This window comes from Hypomesus nipponensis, chromosome 9, assembly GCF_054491055.1.
Source record: "Hypomesus nipponensis isolate SF chromosome 9, ASM5449105v1, whole genome shotgun sequence".
Lineage (NCBI taxonomy): Eukaryota > Metazoa > Chordata > Actinopteri > Osmeriformes > Osmeridae > Hypomesus > Hypomesus nipponensis.
The window spans coordinates 8,509,565-8,529,191 of record NC_140369.1 but is presented as its reverse complement, the minus strand read 5'-3'; the positions used below and the strand labels follow the sequence as shown (position 1 = coordinate 8,529,191).

Below are 19,627 nucleotides of genomic sequence, written 5' to 3'. Positions count from 1 at the left end.
TTATAGAACAGTCTGACACTTTGTTTATTCTGAACATTCTCTGGTCTGTCATTGGTCTGTTTAGTTGTCATCGGTTTCTAGGTAGAGTGCTCCCCACACGGCTGTTCAGGCTTGTACTGTACATAGACGGTAGATGATGATGAACTCTCATTATAGGCTAGAATAGAATACTGTAGAGAATGTTTGTAGTCCACCTAAATACGCAGAAAAGGGGTGACAGAAGATTCTTTCTGACCAACTGATTGTTAGATTAATGTGGACTTTATGTGTATCTCACATGAAGCACATTATAGTGTGTGGGAGGCAGTTACTTTTAAAAGTTATAGCAAAAGCATTTAGCTGTTTTGCATTTTATGCATTTTAAATGTATTTTACAATTGTAATAAATGATTAATGCTAATATTTAAGTCATTTTCTTTTTATGTACATTATATTCATACAGCATTTCAAAGCAATTTATAACAAAACACAATGGATTAGCACCAAACCCTTATCTTAAAGGACCTGTTGGGTGTTACTGTAGCCAATGTCAAGCAGAGTGTTTGGAAGTCCCCTACAACATTAAACTTACTTGAGAGAACCAACCTGTCCAGTCTTACCAGCCAGGATAAGTACCTAAATTATGAAACACTGGTGAGCCAAATCAAAGCTTCAGACTATTACAAACACCCTCTGGTCACCATGAAGAGAAACAGTTAAAGCAACATCAACTCTAACTGCCTGTTTAAACATGCTTTGTGTTTTATGTATTGTCTTAATGTATTTCCTTTATGTGTATGGTGAAACTACCTGAACGTGGATGCACAGAGGCCATCAAAGGTAATCCTACACATACAGTATTACTGTAAGCATAACATACTACCACATCATTATTGATATTGTCAATAAAATATATTTTTCACACCATAGGCCATTAAACTACACATCCTTCCCAGAGACTTTTATAAAGTAAGTGACAACATGGTTAAAAACCACAACCTAATTGACCTGGAATCAGCTGCTGGAGCTGCAGCTGACCTGGAATCAGCTGCTGGGAGGCAGCAGAGGGACGACCACTTGCTACTTCTGGAAATGATACACACACACCGGGGCCTAGGGGCCTTGGGGCCTTGGGGCCTAGGGGCCTAGGGGCCTTGGGGCCTTGGGGCCTTGGGGCCTAGGGGCCTAGGGGCCTTGGGGCCTTGGGGCCTTGGGGCCTTGGGGCCTTGCGCCAGTGGAGAAGGGGGGCCGATAGTGAGGAAGTCGTCTAGGAGATGGAGGGGACCTCTGGACTCGTTGAGGAGGGGTTCCAGCGGAGTGCTTCAAGAAACACAAAGATGTACAGCCTGCTTTTGCATCCAATGCCAGGCGGACGGCAAGCAGTTTGAGTGCTGCCAGTGAACCCCAAAGAAACCCAGAAAGGCTGGCGGACGGGAGGGCCTCGAACGCGGGCCCAAGGCCCGCAGGCCGGCTGGGTCGAGGGAGCCGGAGGAGCGAGAGATGATCCCGCCGCAGATAGAGCATGCACGGAGGCTCCGGCAGGCAGACAAGCAGCAGCCATCGAAATTGCGACGGACCACCAGGATCGGAGCCTGCGGGGCCGGACAGGAGGGGCAGCAGGGAGGGGCAGGGGAAGGAGGGCCAGAGGAGGTGAAAGGGGCCAGGTGTGGGGGCCAGGGGCCAGGTGCGGGGGCCAGGGGCCAGGTGTGGGGGCCAGGACCGGACACCCCAGGCCCGCACGGGAAGGAGAGCAGGGGCAGGACGGACAGCCAAACCCGAGGAGGACAGGGCCACAGCAACGGTGCAGGGGGCAGCAACCCAGGACGGGAGGAGAAGGACGGCCAGGACCACGTAATCACCCTGGGGGACGGCCGCCCGGGGGGAGGCAGACACGGGGGGGGGGAGGCCTGGAGGCAGAGGGGGCCACGGAGCGGATAGCGGGAGGCGCCGCTGGCAGCGCGAAAGCAGGGGGGACAGGGCCCCGACAGGAGAGGCAGCAGCCGGGGCGGGCAGGATGGCCGGAACGGAGCCACCTGCAGGAGCGAAGGCACAGGGCAAGGGCAGAGGAGCGCAGCCCCGAGGAGGCAGGGCCAGTCCAGAGCAAGCAAGGCCAGGCGGCAGGGCGGGGCAAGGCCAGACACAGGGCAAAGGGGCGGCGAGGAGCCCGTGGAGGCGACGAACAGGGCAGGAAGGTCAACGAGGGCAAGAGCCAAACCAGGGGAACAGGGCTAGGCAAGAGGCAGGAAGCCGCCCATGAGGATAGCAGCCCAGACGGAGGGAGACACAAGGATAAGGGCAGCAGCCAGGGCGGGGGGGCATCAGGGGGGAGCCACCTGCAAAGAAAAAAGCACAGGACACGGACGCGTGGGCCGGAAACAGGGCAGGAAGGTCAGCGAGGGCGGGACCTGAAGCCGGGGCAGGGAGAGACGGGCGAGCAGGGTGCAGGAACCCGTGGGGCAGCAGTAGAGGGGCAGTGTGGGGGGGGATCGGGGAGGTACGCCGCCCCCCGGACTCCCCGAAGCAGAGGGAGAAGAGCCTGGCCCGAAACCCAGAGATCCCGAGCCCAGAGAAGGCACTGCAGGCCAGCAACGGTCCAACCCAAAGGCAGCGCCTGGAGGCTCAGTGGAGCAGGAGACGGGGGGGGGGGCGGAGCCACCTGCAGGGAGAAAAGCACAGGACACGGTCAGGGGGGGCGTGGCCCGGAGCAGGCAGGGCCGGGACAGAGCACGCAGAGGTAGGTGCGGGGCAGGGGGGCACCAAGAAGGCGAGGAACACGGTGAATGGGGCAGAGAGGAAAGCGAGGGCGAGAGCCAAAGCCGGGGCAGGGGGAGGCAGGCGAGGCAGAGGGCGGGAACCCACGGGGCGCGGCCCAGCGCCCGGCAGCAGGAGAGGGGCGGAGCAGGGAGCGGGTAGGTGCGCAAAACTCCCCGGACCAGAGGGGGCGAACAGCCAGGCTGTCAGACAGACCGGCGGAACGGATCCTCCGAGTCCGGAGGACGCGCTGCAGGCCAGCGACGGTCGTAAACCGAAGGCAGTGCCGGGAGGCGAGGAGGAGAATCCGGGGCCAGCACGGGCAGCTGACCGGCCCGGGAGCGACACCCGGAGTGATCCCAGGTAGAAGGCCCGGTGGGCGGAGACCACGGGGGACGGCCAGGTCGAGGCCCGGGACCAGGAGGTAGAACCGTATGACCCAGGGAAACAGAGGAGCCCGGAGCAGCACCACTCGGGGAGCACGCTGGGGGTCCCGAGGACGCAGCCAGAACACTGTAGGCGGGACCGTCTCACCAGCCGGGAGGGGAACTCGTGGTCGGAGAGGTGGAGGTCCAGGACGTCCAGCCCCCACCGCAGAAGACGAGGCCAGACGGCAAACAGCGGGAGCCGGGGCGAGCATAACAGCAGTGGAGAGGCAGACGCAGACGCAAAGCAGCAACCACAAGCAGGGAGGGAGGGAGGGAGGGAGGGAGGGAGGGAAGGAGGGAGGGAGGGAGGGAGGGAGGGAGGGAGGGAGGGAGGGAGGGAGGGAGGGAGGGAGGGAGGGAGGGAGGGAGGGAGGGAGGGAGGGAGGGAGGGAGGGAGGGAGGGAGGGAGGGAGGGAGGGAGGGAGGGAGGGAGGGAGGGAGGGAGGGAGGGAGGGTAGCAACAACAAGATGCACGGAAGGTCGAAGTGACAACAACATGCTAGCATAGGGACCAGAGGAATGGAGGATACTTTATACAGAACTCTTAATTGACCAAGGGGAGTTTGGTCGCATTCTTCCGTGCTTTACTGGGCTGATGCGTATTAGTTTGATTGGCCAATCTCAGGGTCAAGACCAGAGTCTTGGTGTGCCACCTTCTTCCCAAACTTTAGTTAACCCTTTCAGGCCTAACTCCATTTATGGCATCATCCTTCATCCTACGTACAAGCATCATAGAAAATAGTAATTTATTTCACACAAGTAGCCTGACAAATTCCTAAAATCTTGAATGATTTTAGAATACAAACTTTACAAACATCACATCTTAACTCCTAGATTAAAACCCTCCCATTGACAATGTGCAGTTCATTAAGTAAAACAAAGCATTGTGTATTCCAACCAACCCATTCTCCATTTTAAACCATGCAGGTACAGTATGATGGCACTCAGTCTAGGCAGCATGTTTCTGTTCCCTGTGCTGCTCTGTGGTCTGTCCTGTTCCTCATTCCTGCCCTCATCTCAGGGCCAGTCAGACTGGCTAGGGAGAGCAGGGTGTTTACCTCAAACCACCTCTGCTACATGAGCTCTGGAAAGTCCCACACCACTTTCACTTCAGTAGCCTAACCACACGGCCAATGAGAGGATTTGTTTCTGTTGCTAGGTAAGCTATGATTCTAACATTGCAAGATGAGAGGTGTAAGGGTTTACCATGGCAGTGTCTTAGGGTCTGAGCAGTACAATAGCTATGTAGCATCTACTATTTAGCATTAACAGTCATTTCAAGAAGATGACTAGGCATGGGCGCTACACATTGTATCAGTGTGTGTTAAGTATAGTGTACATGAACCCTACAGAAGCCATGTCAAGCCCTTCAAAGGAGTACACATGACTCAGGGTCAAATGATCCCCCAGCATCACTGACAGTCAACTGAAAATTATGTTCACAACAGGGGGGACTGCTTGCCAACTCAGTAAAAACCCGCCACCCAATAATTGAAGACATGATACTACTGCATGCAAAGAAGTGGAAGTGAAACATTGTTGGGACTGTTTAAACCTCAGTCCAACACCATGAAGGCATGACAAACAAGATGAACTGATGAGGCTAGCATCAAAGAGAAAGTAGTGGAGCTGCTACCTGCTAGACTCTAATCAATATTGTGTACTGGATACATGTTTCATTACAGAGGGAAAGAGGAGGTATATATGTTTTTGTGTGTATATTCTGTAGGTGTTTGAGTGTGAATGTGTGCCTGTGTGTTTTGTGTATGGGTATAACCTAACTATACCCTCTCTCCTTATCTACCTCAGAGATCACATCATCAAGGTCTGTCTCTATGTTGTATTATGGTCATGGTTCCGCTCTGCATAAACTACCCAGTAGGGTGAACATAGTTGTAGTCTGTAGTTTTTTTGCATTTATCTCAAAAGAGACCTGGATTGAATTAAGGCTCAGAATATGAAATAACTGGATGGAAACGGTCTTTACTGTTAAAGAAATCACAGTTTTTTAATTATTATTTTTACATTCAGCATGGCTGGGAAAGTACCATAACTTGGAACATGGATGCACAGAGGTCATGTCAGGCCATCAAAGGTAATCCTACACATACAGTATCAAGCATAAAGTACTACAATATCATTATTGATACTGTCAATAAAAGATAATTTTCACAACATAGGCCATTAAACTAGTCATCCTTCCCATAGACCTTTATAAAGTAAGTAACAACATGGTTAAAAAAACATACATTAAGGATGTTGTTTGATTCTGTAACAAACCACAACACCATGAAGCCAAGGCATGACAAGCAGGATGACCAGAGGAGCGCAGAGAGAGAAGCTGCTGTAGCTGCAGCTGACCTGGAATCAGCTGCTGTAGCTGCATCTGACCTGGAATCAGCTGCTGGGAGGCAGCAGAGGGGTGACCACTTGGTACATCTGGAAATGACACACACACACAGGGGCTGAATCCTGGTGGGCACAACCACGACTCAAGGAAGATCATTACCCTGAGAGATGAGAACACCATACAGAGCAAGGAGCTGACTGGTAGACTCAGATTCACATCCTTAATAGTACATACCTCATCCTCTGGTCAGGTCAGAGAGCTACATGATCAGACTTTGTGTCTCCATGTGCAGTTATGGGCCTGCTTCCAACTAATTTAGTTAGCCACCACCACCAGCTGAATACTGTCATATGCATAAGTAACAATAATCCACACAATGATGGTGCAGGTACAGTATAGTGCACTGAACCTCCTAGAAAAATAATATCTAGAAAAATCCCCCTCCACCAGCATTACTTTGAACAAGCATATGGACTGACTTACAATAACTTTCTTTATTATTAAGGGATCATCACTCATCCTATGTATCATAGCATATAGTGATTTGTTTCACACAAGTAGCTTGACAAATTCCTAAAATGTTAAATGATTTTAGAATACAAACAAACATTTACAAATGTTTTATCTTAACTAATAGGTTCAAATGTCTCCCAGTGACAATGTGCAGTTCATTAAGTAAAATACAGTATCATTATGTATTCCAGCCCATCCTAAGCCATTCTCCATTTTAATCCATGCAGGTACAGTATGATGGCAGTCAGTCTAGGCAGCATGTTTCTGTTCCCTGTGCTGCTCTGTGGTCTGTCCTGTTCCTCATTCCTGCCCTCATCTCAGGGCCAGTCAGACTGGCTAGGGAGAGCAGGGTGTTTACCTCAAACCACCTCTGCTACATGAGCTCTGGAAAGTCCCACACCACTTTCACTTCAGTAGCCTAACCACACAGCCAATGAGAGGATTTGTTCTGTTGCTAGCTAAGCTATGATTCTAACATTGCAAGATGAGAGGTGTAAGGGTTTACCATGGCAGTGTCTTAGGGTCTGAGCAGTACAATAGCTATGTAGCATCTGCTATTAAGCATTAACAGTCATAAGAAGATGACTATGCATGGTCGCTACACATTGTATCAGTTTGTGTTAAGTATAGCGTACATGAACCCTACAGAAGCCATGTCAAGCCCTTCAAAGGAGTACACATGACTCAGGGTCAAATGATCCCCCAGCATCACTGACAGTCAACTGAAAATGATGTTCACAACAGGGGGGACTGCTTGCCAACTCAGTAAAAAACCCACCACCCAATAATAATTGAAGACATGATACTACTGCATGCAAAGAAGTGGAAGTGAAACATTGTTGGGACTGTTTAACCCTCAGTCCAATACCATGAAGGCATGACAAGCAAGATGAACTGATGAGGCTAGCATCAAAGAGAAAGTAGTGGAGCTGCTACCTGCTAGACTCTGATCAATATTGTGTGTAGAACTGGATAGATGTTGCATTACAAATAGAAAGAGAGGGAAAGAGGAGGCATATACGTTTTTGTGTGTATGTTCTGTAGGTGTGTGAATGTGTGCCTGAGTGTTTTGTGTATAGGTATAACCTAACTATACCCTCACTCATTATCTACTTCAGAGATCACATCATCAAAGTCTGTCTCTTTGTTGTATTATGGTGGTGTTTCCACTCTGCATAAACTACCCAGTAGTATGAAAATAGTTTTTTTTTTTTATAATCTCAAAAGAGACCTGGATTGAAATAAGGCTTGGTATGTGAAATGACGGATGGGATGGGAATGCCCTTTACTGTTATTGAAAATATATATTTTTTTATTATTGTTTTCCATTCAGTATTTCCTCCATGTGGCCGGGAAAGTACCAAGACTTTAATTTCACTTCTGTATTCCCCCAACCAATGGGATTTTTTATGTGGAGTTTTTCCTTTTTCTGTCATTTGTTGTTAGGTAGTGTGGTTCTGATCGCACAAGAAAAGAGAAGAGCGCTGTGGCTGGGGCACAGGATGGAAGCAGAAGGATGTATAGCACCCTCTACTGAGCCTACAGGGTCATTACAACTCTGAGATGACACTGCTCTGCTCACCTTAAACACTAACACACACACACACACACTCATTATTATATTTTTTGCATTATAGGTAAATCATACCTAATTATTAATGTTTCATAAAATAGAAAGCATGTTTTCGCTACCCTTATTTACATTTACATTTAGTCATTTTTAGCAGACGCTCTTATCCAGACGTTCTTATTTAGCCTACTCTTGATATAAAAGTAAATCAGACTAATAAAGTAATACTAATATGTAAATAATATCTACAAATATACAAACAGGTCTGTACGTTGACCCCCATGAAATGCCTTATTTTCTGGCAGTGTAATGGCAGTGTCAGTGGAAACACTGGTTCAGGATTAGATCATTTGACCTAATCCTGAACCAGTTGACCTGAGAATACAGGCAAACAGTAACAACTGGGTAGTTATACATATGGAGACTGTCATAACCTATGGAAACAGACAGATGTTGGTTTCATAGGATACAGACCAGCGCATAAAACTAGGTCTATTCACAATGTGGCCTGCATATCTGTTGTAATCGCAGGTTTGGGTCAAACCCTGTAGAGGGCACTATTGCCCTGAGTTTCAGTAATGGGAAAGTATTGGGATTGCATGACTATAATACTGTATATAGGAGAAAATTGTCATTAGTAAACTACAGTGAGAGATAAAGTAAAAAAGGAGACAAGAGAGCAAGATAATGTGTGTTTCTGTATCTACATTTGTGAAAGAAAATACCTTAGAAGTTATTGTAAACAGAAGGCTATGGGTACATATTTTTCTATGTAGGCTACAGTATGGCATGTAGGCCTCATTAACCTGAGCTACAATTCGTTTTTGAGTAACACATTTACATAAATAGGGCTATAATTAATGGAATATTTAGACTATAACTAATCTGGGTTTGGGAGACAAAATATTTCCATGTGATGACGTGCTTGAACTAAATGTTAGACCCCACGTGTGGTTTTCACATTCATTTATAAGGACAGGAGTAGGCTACAAAACACCCAATATTTAATAAAAATGATGGAGAAAAAAAACATGTGGACAAAGGCATCGAACCTTATGACAATCAGATTAAGTGAATTACATTTTTCAGAGAGAAAACGTGTAAATCGGTCTAATTCACCGGATCACAAGCAGGAGGGGGAGAAGGGGAGTTAGGGGGGAAATGGGCTGGAGTTGGGGTAGGCCTATAGTAGCCTACCAGGGGTAGACTTCGGGACAAGTAGACGGTAGACAACGTTTGTTCATTTTCCGTTGCAAATCGGTTTAGTTGCATTTAATGTGGTTCATCAAACAACAAACAATAGTGTCTCCCGCTGTTGTCGCTGGCTGACGAAAAGACAATTGATGAGCGACCGTATTTTACTTTTCGCTCTCCGGTGAAACTGCACCGCGCTTCGATATGAAGACTCTGTCGGAGCTGATTGCCCATTGCCTTCTCTGGGTTCAAAGTGAGTGACTTTTCCTAATACTGATTAATTGTTGTTTTGGCCTTTGGTTCCGAAAACAACGTGTTTTGTGTGAGTACATTGGCTATAGGCCATTTGTGGGCTTTTTATGGGGCTGTTGTTAGTCGCAAAACGGCATGTTTAAAATGCGAAACGTTACACCATGTTACTTATAGCTACTTATTATGTGGAATACTTTTCTAAATGCAACCTATTTTGGAAGCACGCATACAAGGGGACAAGGTTTATCCTAAACATTGTATCTTCTAGCTCATCTCTCTCTCACACTCGCTCTCTCACTCTTTGTCTACCTCTCTCTCTCTCTCTTTCTCTCTCACACACACACTTTTTTTCTCTCTCTCCCTCCCTCGCTCTCTCTCTCTCTTTCTCCTAGTTTTTTTCTCTTTCTTTCCTTCCCGTTTCACCCAGACCTGTCCAGGCCAGACAGCCCCAGAGAGATGGCCTGCTGCAGGTGTTACAGGAGTGTCAGGATGGTATGAGGGGGAGCAAAGTCAGCAGTCCAGACTGGGCTGGCTGGTCTCAGGGCGGATGGACCATTTGGACAGAGATTAGGAAGTGATGTCGTCAGTCAACTGGAACATCCTGTCTAACATTAGTTTTGGTTCATGGATGTTGTCCAATTAGAGCTAAGTTCCGCATAGAGTCCCAGTCCTGATCAGGGTAGAGGTTTGTCATATCTCTGATCCGAGGCCAGACTAGGAACTAGGAGACTGGTTACTCCACTCCTCAGATCTACAGAATCAACGCAGCGAGAAGAAATAGACCTCCTGGGATGCCTGTGAGGGGCCTCCGTGTGGTGATGATGCCCCACAGTGTTCCAGATGGTGGAGCTTGTAGGAGCAGTAAAACAGCAGCATCGTGCTGGTGTGTTTCATTAGTCAAGAGTCCTGTGGAGTCAGGGGGGTCACTATGACATGAGGAGACCTGTTTGGATCTATTGATGTGTCTGAAACTTCAGTGTTGCATCCCTGTGTGTGTATGTTCGTGTCTGGGTAAACTATTGTGTTTCATGTTTCTTTTACAGTACCAGCTGCCTTTTTCATCCCAGCTGGTGAGAATTCTCCCAATTCTACAGCTGTGTGTTGTGTGCATACATGCATTGTCATTTGTGTCTGACCTAACAATAAGTGGTGTGCAAATACTCAGTACATGACTCCCAAATCCAACTTTTCTTTCTGTCTGCCAATCTATATTCCCTCCTCTCTCTCTCTCTCTCTCTCTCTCTCTCTCTCTCTCTCTCTCTCTCTCTCTCTCTCTCTCTCTCTCTCTCTCTCTCTCTCTCTCTCTCTCTCTCTCTCTCTCTCTCTCTCTCTCTCTCTCTCTCTCTGTCTTCCTCTCTGTCTCTCTCTCAGTCCCTGCCCAGTCAGACGGCAGCAGCAGTGTGGTGGTGGCAGGCTACAACGTGAGCGCCCCTGCTGGTTCCAGGGTGGTACTGCAGTGTGTGAGTGGGAGGATGGTGTGGACCAGGGACAGGCTGAGGGACAGGCAGAGGGTGGTGCACTGGGACCTGTACCGAGCTGGGCCAGACTACGCCATGGAGAGGGTGGCGGACATGTTCTCAGCTGGAGACCAGCGCATCTACAACTCCTACAACCAGGGCAGGGTCAGCCTCAGCCAATCAGCTTTCAGCAATGGCAACTTTTCCTTGGTCATCAGAGGTGAGAGGGTAACTGTCACACTCATGGGCTGTGACCCCTATGTTATGCTATACAATGTACAGTGTTGGATAAGCTTGTGCTTACTGTGTGTGTTTGTGTGTGTAGATGTGGCGATGACTGACAGGGGCCTGTACTCCTGTAATCTGCATCATCACTACTGTCACCTGTATGACACAGTCAGGATACAACTCAACGTTACCAAGTCTCGTGAGTACCTCCACCACATACACTCCTGGTCACCTCTGTCCCTCTGAACTCTGCACCAGCTCTCTCTCTGTCTGTGGTCAAAGGGATGGTCGTGAAAATGTTGCTGTGCTTCTAACCTGTGATCATGGTGACTATGTGGTTATGTGGTCCTAACCTGTGGTCATTGTGATTATGTGGTCCTAACCTGTGATCATGGTGATTGTGGTTATGCGGTCCTAACCTGTGGTCATGGTGGTTATGTGGTTATGTGGTCCTAACCTGTGGTCGTGGTGACTATGTGGTTATGTGGTCTTAACCTGTGGTCACGGTGGCTGTGTGGTTATGTGGTCCTAACCTGTGGTCACGTTGGCTGTGTGGTCATGTGGTCCTAACCCCCCTCTCTCACTGTGTTCCAGGTCGTAAGGAGCAGAGGTTCTGGGATGGTCACAAGGCGGTCTATGTAGTCCTGCTAGGCAGTACAGTGATGCTGCCCTGTGTCAACAGGAAGAGCGTCTGGACGGAGGGAGGCAGTGAGGAGGAGCAGCAGGTGTGTGTGTCTGTTACTGTGTCTGTTACTATGTGTGTCTGTTGCTATGTGTGTCTGTTACTATGTGTGTCTGTTACTATAGGCCTCTGTTACTATGTGTGTCTGTTACTATATGTGTCTGTTACTATGTGTGTCTGTTACTATATGTTTCTATTACTATGTGTGTCTGTTACTAGGTGTGTCTGTTACTATGTGTGTCTGTTAGTAGGTGTGTCTGTTACTAGCTGTGTCTGTTACTATGTGTGTCTGTTACTATGTGTGTCTGTTAGTAGGTGTGTCTGTTAGTAGGTGTGTCTGTTACTATGTGTGTCTGTTACTATGTGTGTCTGTTACTATATGTGTCTGTTACTATATGTGTCTGTTACTATGTGTCTATACAGCACTGCACACACGTTTCTCTTCATTTAAGAAACTGAAAGCTCTATAAACACTAGAGCTAGGTGACCCCATCCCTCTGTGAGTGTGACTGGTGTCCCCCCCCCCCCCCCTCCTTTGTCTTCCTGCTGGGTCAGGTGGTCCATTGGGACCGGCAGCCCCCGGGGGTGCGTCACGACCGCGCTGACCGCCTGGTGGACCTGTACGCCTCGGGGGAGCAGCGCAGCTACGGGCCCCTCTTCCTCCAGAGGAAGATGAACATCAGCTCCTTGGCCTTCTCACAGGGAGACTTCTCTCTGGCTATATCTGATCTACAGGTCTGTCTGTGTGGGTCCCTTTGAAAGGCAGTTTCAATAGTTTAATACTGTACGCTGAGGATATTTTGTCATTCATACTGCTCAAATTACCACAGCTGGGGTATTGAATATTGTGTTCGACTGTGTGCGTGTGTGTGTGTGTGTGTATGTGTGTGTGTGTGTGTGTGTGTTGTCCAGCCGTCAGACCAGGGGGTGTATTCCTGCCACCTCCACCACCACTACTGTGGTCTTCACGAGAGACGAGAGTTTCAGCTGACTGTCGGACCAGCCCAGCCCCAGCCTCAGCCCCAGCCTCAGCCTCAGCCCCAGCCTCAGCCCCAGCCCCAACCTCAGCCCCAGCCCACCCGACCACCCAGAGCACTGCCCAACGAAGATAAAGGTGAGGTCTGAAACAGACACACACACATATACAAAGAAACACTAATAAACTAACAAAAACGTATAGACCTCAGTTCCCAACACATTCACACTGCAAACCATAGTGTTGGGATGACAGAGTGTGTGTTGTGTTGCCAGGGAGTCAGATGGCTGAGCAGTGAGTGAGTCGGGCTAGTAATCAGAAGGTTGCCAGATCGATTCCCCGCCGTGTCAAATGACGTTGTGTCCTTGTTGTCCTTGTTGTTGTGCTGCAGCAGAGACCTCCAGCTGCTCTATTGCTTTCTGTCTCCCTCATTCCTCCTCAACCCCCCGTCCTCAAACATGAAGGACGAACACCACTTTCTCCCTGCAGAGGGGAAGTGAGGGAGTTGAGGGAGTGGAGGGGGGGAGGCAAGAGGTGGGAGAGCTGCAAGTTCTTGTTAGAGGATTATGTGTGTTTTATGAGCAGTTCTTACTGCCTTGTCAGCATGTCCGGCGCCAGACCCCTAAACCACTCTCCACCCCCCCCCCCCACCCCTCCAAACCTCAACCAAGCACCACCCTTCTCACAACCAACACTAAACCTCCTCAGCCCCCCCTTCTTTACCATCCAGTAGAATCCCATGAAATCCTACAGATGGGAAAATGGAGAGGGTGGAGGAATGTGTTAGTGTATGTGTACATGCATATGTTTGTGTGCGTGTTCCGGATGTTGTTGAACTGTCTAAGGCCACTCTGAGGATCTGGTTTTGTCTTCACTGACTGTTCTCCACAGACCTCCCTCGCCTCCTGTATGTCTCTCTTTCTCTCCTATCCACTCTCACTCCCTTTAACTCCCATTCCGAGTTAACTTCCTTTCATCATCTGTTACTCTCGTCCTGTCTGTGTAGAGGAGAGGAGAATGTGTGAAAAACACACATTCGGAGAGATGGGTAGGCATTAGGCTTGTAGTACAGTCTGCCAGGCCAAGGCAAGCATCTTCGAGAATGAAAAACACACACACAATGTATTTGAGAAAGAAAGAAAGAAAGAAAGAAAGAAAGAAAGAAAGAAAGAAAGAAAAAAAAGATAGAAAGAGTAGTTGGTCATCATCAAATCATTTAGGATGTATGAGCATACATCAGGAGCATGAGCTTAGATTGGGGGGCAAGTCTCTGTTAGTGTTTGTGTGTGAAGTAGTAGTGCTCTAGTGTTTCTGCCTGCTGTAGTGTTTCTGACTGCTGTAGTGTTTCTGCCTGCTGTAGTGTTTCTATCTGCTGTAGTGTTTCTATCGCTGTAGTGTTTCTGCCTGCTGTAGTGTTTCTGTCTGCTGTAGTGTTTCTGTCTGCTGTAGTGTTTCTGTCTGCTGTAGTGTTTCTGTCTACTGTAGTGTTTCAGTCTGCTGTAGTGTTTCGGTCTGCTGTAGTGTTTCTGTCTGCTGTAGTGTTTCAGTCTGCTGTAGTGTTTCTGTCTACTGTAGTGTTTCAGTCTGCTGTAGTGTTTCTGTCTGCTGTAGTGTTTCTGTCTGCTGTAGTGTTTCTGTCTGCTGTAGTGTTTCAGTCTGCTGTAGTGTTTCTGTCTGCTGTAGTGTTTCAGTCTGCTGTAGTGTTTCTGTCTGCTGTAGTGTTTCAGTCTGCTGTAGTGTTTCTGTCTGCTGTAGTGCCCTGGTAGCTCGCTGCCCTCTGATCTAGCTCTGTCTGCTCGGCTGTTGCTTTTGGCCCAGACAGGACATTCTGAAGGACTTACAGCATTTTTTCGCCCTCCCCCCTTTCTGTTTCTGTCTCTTTCTCCATTTCTGGTTTTCTCCTCTTCGTCTTTGAAGATCTCAGTTTTGTTCAGATCCTACCAAACGCTTTCTTAGGTTCTTTCTTTCTTCTCTCTGTTATCCCCAAAGCTCTCCCCCAACGTCATTTTTTGTATAATTTTTGTCATCTCATTCTCTCGTTTTCTAAACTAAAAAAATAATCCAGTTGTTAATGGACAGGCACAGGAAGTTTGCTTCATGCTTCATCTGTACAGCAGCTGGAGAGAGAGAGAGAGAGAGAGAGAGAGAGAGAGAGAGAGAGAGAGAGAGAGAGAGAGAGAGAGAGGGGGAGAGGGGGAGAGGGGGAGAGGGGGAGAGGGAGGGAGGGAGGAGTTGGCTGAAACACGGAGAGTGAAAGATGTAGTTCACTCCTCCCACCCTTTAGGTCCTTTGCATAGTGTTGCTGTGGAAGCAATCCAACTTTAGACACACACATTGCAGAATAAAGACAAGCACAAGCTGCCATGAAGTTCTGTGCAGAACATTTTTAGGTTGTATTATCTTAATGGTATTCATGCTTGCTTTGTGTGTTACATTGTGTAAGTCTGCCTACAGAATAAAAAGCATAAAGCTCCCCTCTCCTTCAGCTGCTCTCCCTCCACTCGTATCACTGTCCTTCCTTTATTCCCCTCTTCTCTCTCCCCCTCCCTCCAGCCCACTCTCTCTGTTTTACTGCCAGGAAAAGTAAATCACAGCATGACTTCAGGTCTGGAACTCATCTTGGCTCTAACACGCTGGCTCAAAGCTGCACAGCTGCCTCTAGCCTTGCTCATTTATAATGAGTCAGAAGGAAACAAACCGCCCAATGGCTCCACTTCTCACCTGTCAGCATAACAGATCACGGCTACTGGTAGTTTCCTGATTGTTGTGCGGAGTTGTGAAAAACTCAACATCTTTGTGTGGAAAAATGTTGTGGTATGACAGCAAGGCAAAACATCTAGAAGGAACTTGACCTAATAACTCAAACACACACTGTACATACACATACTCATACACAGAGAACGATGACAACACAACATGATCACATGAGAGAGCACGATGACAAAGAGCATTGATTTTTTCAAGAAAGATAACTTCTACAGACTACATAGAGACCAGTTGACATCAGATGACATCTTTGATTTCTTTATCTGCCTCAAACACACACACACGCACTTACCTCTTACACATACAGCTTTACACTGGTCAGGAGGAAAGGAAGGAAGGAAGGAAGGAAGGATGGGATGATGGATGAATAACCCTAAATGGTAATATGTTTCTCCTTCTTAGACCCCAACAGAGTCATCAATGTCATCCTTCCTGACCAGCGACATCACTTCCTGCTGCCGCTGGGCTACGTCCTGACTACTCTCCTTCTCCTGGCCTTCGTCATCCTCATCATCATCCTCATCACCCGCCGGCACACAAGCAGAGGTCTGAGCTTGGCTTTGTATGGCTATGACTCTGACCATGACTCAGACCATGACTCAGACCATGACTCTGACCATGACTCTGACCATGACTCTGACCATGACTCAGACCATGACTCTGACCATGACTCTGACCATGACTCAGACCATGACTCTGACCATGACTCTGACCATGACTCTGACCATGACTCAGACCATGACTCTGACCATGACTCTGACCATGACTCTGACCATGACTCAGACCATGACTCTGACCATGACTCTGACCATGACTCAGACCATGACTCTGACCATGACTCAGACCATGACTCTGACCATGACTCAGACCATGACTCTGACCATGACTCAGACCATGACTCTGACCATGACTCAGACTATGACTCAGACTATGAATTGACAATGCATGCACGACTGAATGGATGAATGGATGCTGACCTGTAATACTGCCTTTCAGACATGGAGTTTTATCCACAGACATCAGAAAGGTACAACACACACACACACTGACACACACACACACACACACACACTGACACACACTGACACACACACACACACACTGACACACACAAACACACACACACCGACACACACCGACACACACCGACACACACTGACACACACTGACACACACCGACACACACACTGACACACACTGACACACACTGACACACACTGACACACACTGACACACAAACAACTATATACTGACATGGATACATGCATTAATGACCCCACAAACTTCCTCATATATTCTCCCCTCTGTTGAAGGTCCAACAGAAGTCCCAAAACCTCCAACGAGTTTGAGATGGAGGTGTCTGAGGTGAAGACAACCAACCAGGAGGACACTATCCTGGGTTAGTGAGTGTCCGCTTTCTCTAGTCTGTCTGTTGGTCTGTCGTTCTGTCTGGGCGTGTCTGACCTTTTTCTCTGTGTCTTAGAGTACAAGAACAATCTTCTGAAAGAGAAGGCCCAGATATCCACTCTCACTCTGCCTAAAGTCATTGACCTGGACAAAGGTAGTAACACACACACACTTTTTCGGGGTTTGTTTAAGTGGTTTTGGTTACTTTAAATGGTTTGGGTTGAGATATCATGTTGTTTCATAACAGCTCTGTCCCTCTTCTCATCCTGTCTCTCTGCTTCCTGTCTCTCTGCTTCCTGTCTCTCTGCTTCCTGTCTCTCTGCTTCCTGTCTCTCAGAGATGGACAAGGTGATGTGGAAGTGAGAGAGGGTGAGCCACTGGCTGGTCCAGGGGCAACAATACCTCCCACCTGACCTGCAGGAGACAAAGCCAGACAGGGGATGCAAAGGAGGAGGATTGAGGGAAGGATTGATGGATGTGTTCAGACTTATAGAGGGAACAGGAGGCTTGACTGTGGGAGAGAGAGAATGAAAGAGAGAGAGTTGACAGTTTAAAACATGACGTCCCCCCTCCCTTCTCTCTGCTGTGTATTAGTTTAACTCTGAATGCAGTCCACTCAGGACGTCCAGTATTTTTTTCCACGGTTTTATAACAAAACAAACCAGTTCATACCCACACAGGACTCTTAGACAACTGACAGTTGGTTTGAAACTGTCAATCTAAATGTACTTTATATTGTTAATATCATACAGTTAAACATCAGCATTTCATCAATTGTTCATATTTCTGTAATGAAAAGTACTTTTTCGATTCAACCTTTAGGTACAACTATTTATTTACAAGATGATGAATAGTCCACCAAAATCTCATTGACACAGCGTACAGTCCTCCCTCTAGTGGCTACTGAAAGCATAGCCATGACGAGGGCTGAACTGTTGGTAGAATTGGTTAAAAACAAAAATAAATGGTCGACCAAAGCACATTGGGGTCTGGATCCAATCATCATTCTACTTCGATACGTTTTAAAGTTTTGTACCAATGTATTCTGACATTATAATTGTTATTTTTGGTTAAATTGACTGAAACCTCATAGTCTGTTCTTGGTCTTTGAGACATCTCACATTTACCGTAACGTGCCTTTGTGCTTCATTTTTGTATATGTGTATTAGCCACGTATGATTTGTATCGAATACACTTCCTACAATATTAAACTAAGTTGCCTGATACCTTGAAAAAACCTTTTCTATCTTCTGCTAAAACTATGTAGTGGGTAAATGGCAATGACAGATAACACACACACACACACACACACACACACACACACACTCAAACACTGAATAAGTAAATATTGGTAGATACTAATTTCATGCAATTGTGATACCACCATGTTTATCTTTATCTTTTTTATTGTCTGTAAGATCAATTCAGAGTGGCTGTGTGGTTTTATGAATGAATCCCTGAGTCAGCTGCACAGTGTCATGACGCACTCCCTGCCTGCCGGCCAGCCCGCCCTGTGAGGAGTGAATCTGTCTAACAGGAGGAGGTGTCCTGCATTTACATCCACACCTATTAACCATACGAGTCTGGCTTTCTTTTGATCACACACACACAGTTTGTCACACAGACAAATACAGTACATGGACTTATTTTGTTGGTCACACACACACGCACACACACTCAACTGAAAGGGTTGCAGTGAATCATATCCTCCTTGATTTACAGGGATGACGGCACTGACTCCATAAACCCCCACAGGTGAGAGTCAGAAGAGAGCGAGGGCTGGGAGGATGAATGAATGTATTGATACACTTAATTTATCTACATTTTGTTTATCATTAGAATACGAAAGAGAGAGATAGAGAGTGAGAGTTTATAATTTGCCATGGGAAAGGCAAGGCCTCTAACTCAACCAGACTGATGAACGTCCACGCTGGTGTGTTCTCATGTTTAGGTTGGCTTTCCCCTTCAGTCTATTAGTATTCATGGAGCCACGTGTGTTACAGTGAGGTCAATCTCCTGCAGCCAGTAAAACAACCAGGCATATTTATGCAAACCCTGTTAACTACGTTACCCATAAACCCCCTGGATAGAGAACCTTCACTATAAACCTGGAGAGCACACACACACAAACACACGCTGGGCTGTCATACACCTCTCCTACTCCTGGGATTGAAGATTTACTGACTCAGTAGAATGAGGTGGTAAAACATCCCATTGACGCAAACCACCGCGAGAGAGGGAGAGAGAGAGAGGAGAGGGAGAGAGAGAGGGAGAGGAGAGAGGAAGAGGAGAGAGAGGAGAAAGGGAGAGGAGAGAGGAAAGAGAGAGGGAGAGAGGAGGGAGAGGAGAGAGGGAGAGGAGAGAGAGAGGGAGAGGAGAGAGAAATGATGAAGAGTGCAGAAGGAGGAAGAGAACAAGGAAGGAGAGGTAAAGGAGAGAAAGAGGAACAAGTGGAGGGAGGGAGTTGTGAAGGAGAAAGAGGAGGGAGGGATATGAAGGAGGGAGAGAGAGGAGGGAGGGATATGAAGGAGGGAGAGAGAGGAGGGAGGGATATGAAGGAGGGAGAGAGAGGAGGGAGGGATATGAAGGAGGGAGAGAGAGGAGGGAGGGATATGAAGGAGGGAGAGAGAGAGGGAGGGATATGAAGGAGGGAGAGAGAGGAGGGAGGGATATGAAGGAGGGAGAGAGAGGAGGGAGGGATATGAAGGAGGGAGAGAGAGGAGGGAGGGATATGAAGGAGGGAGAGAGAGGAGGGAGGGATATGAAGGAGGGAGAGAGAGGAGGGAGGGATATGAAGGAGGGAGAGAGAGGAGGGAGGGACTTGTGAAAGAGAGAGATAGGTGAGGAAGGGAGATATGAAGGAGGGATGCAGAGAGTGGTTTATGAAGGCTCATTGTCAGCTTTAGTAAGAGTCTGGGCCCAGATTTACAACCTGATGAAGTGAGAAAGGAGAGAGCAAGAGAAAGTGAAGTAGGGATGACCAGGAGATGGCCAGGTATAAAAGGCTGGATGTGATGCCAGTGAGGGGCACAACTGACTGAGAACGCCAGACAGAGCAGAAAGACAACCAGACA

At 47.7% G+C, this 19,627-nt stretch overlaps 1 protein-coding gene across 1 annotated transcript; it reads left to right on the top strand.

Annotated features, from left to right (window-relative positions):
* The first annotated feature begins 8,754 nt into the window (after positions 1-8,754).
* On the top strand, positions 8,755-17,790 carry LOC146272669 (matrix remodeling-associated protein 8-like). The gene is made up of 12 exons (XM_084705111.1): positions 8,755-9,038; positions 10,081-10,107; positions 10,409-10,714; positions 10,820-10,921; positions 11,317-11,447; positions 11,960-12,139; positions 12,317-12,518; positions 15,549-15,692; positions 16,143-16,173; positions 16,460-16,545; positions 16,630-16,707; positions 16,891-17,790. Exons 1-12 carry the CDS (start codon positions 8,990-8,992, stop codon positions 16,914-16,916), a joined length of 1,362 nt encoding a protein of 453 aa, XP_084561237.1. The 5' UTR covers positions 8,755-8,989; the 3' UTR covers positions 16,917-17,790.
* Positions 17,791-19,627: the final 1,837 nt, after the last annotated feature.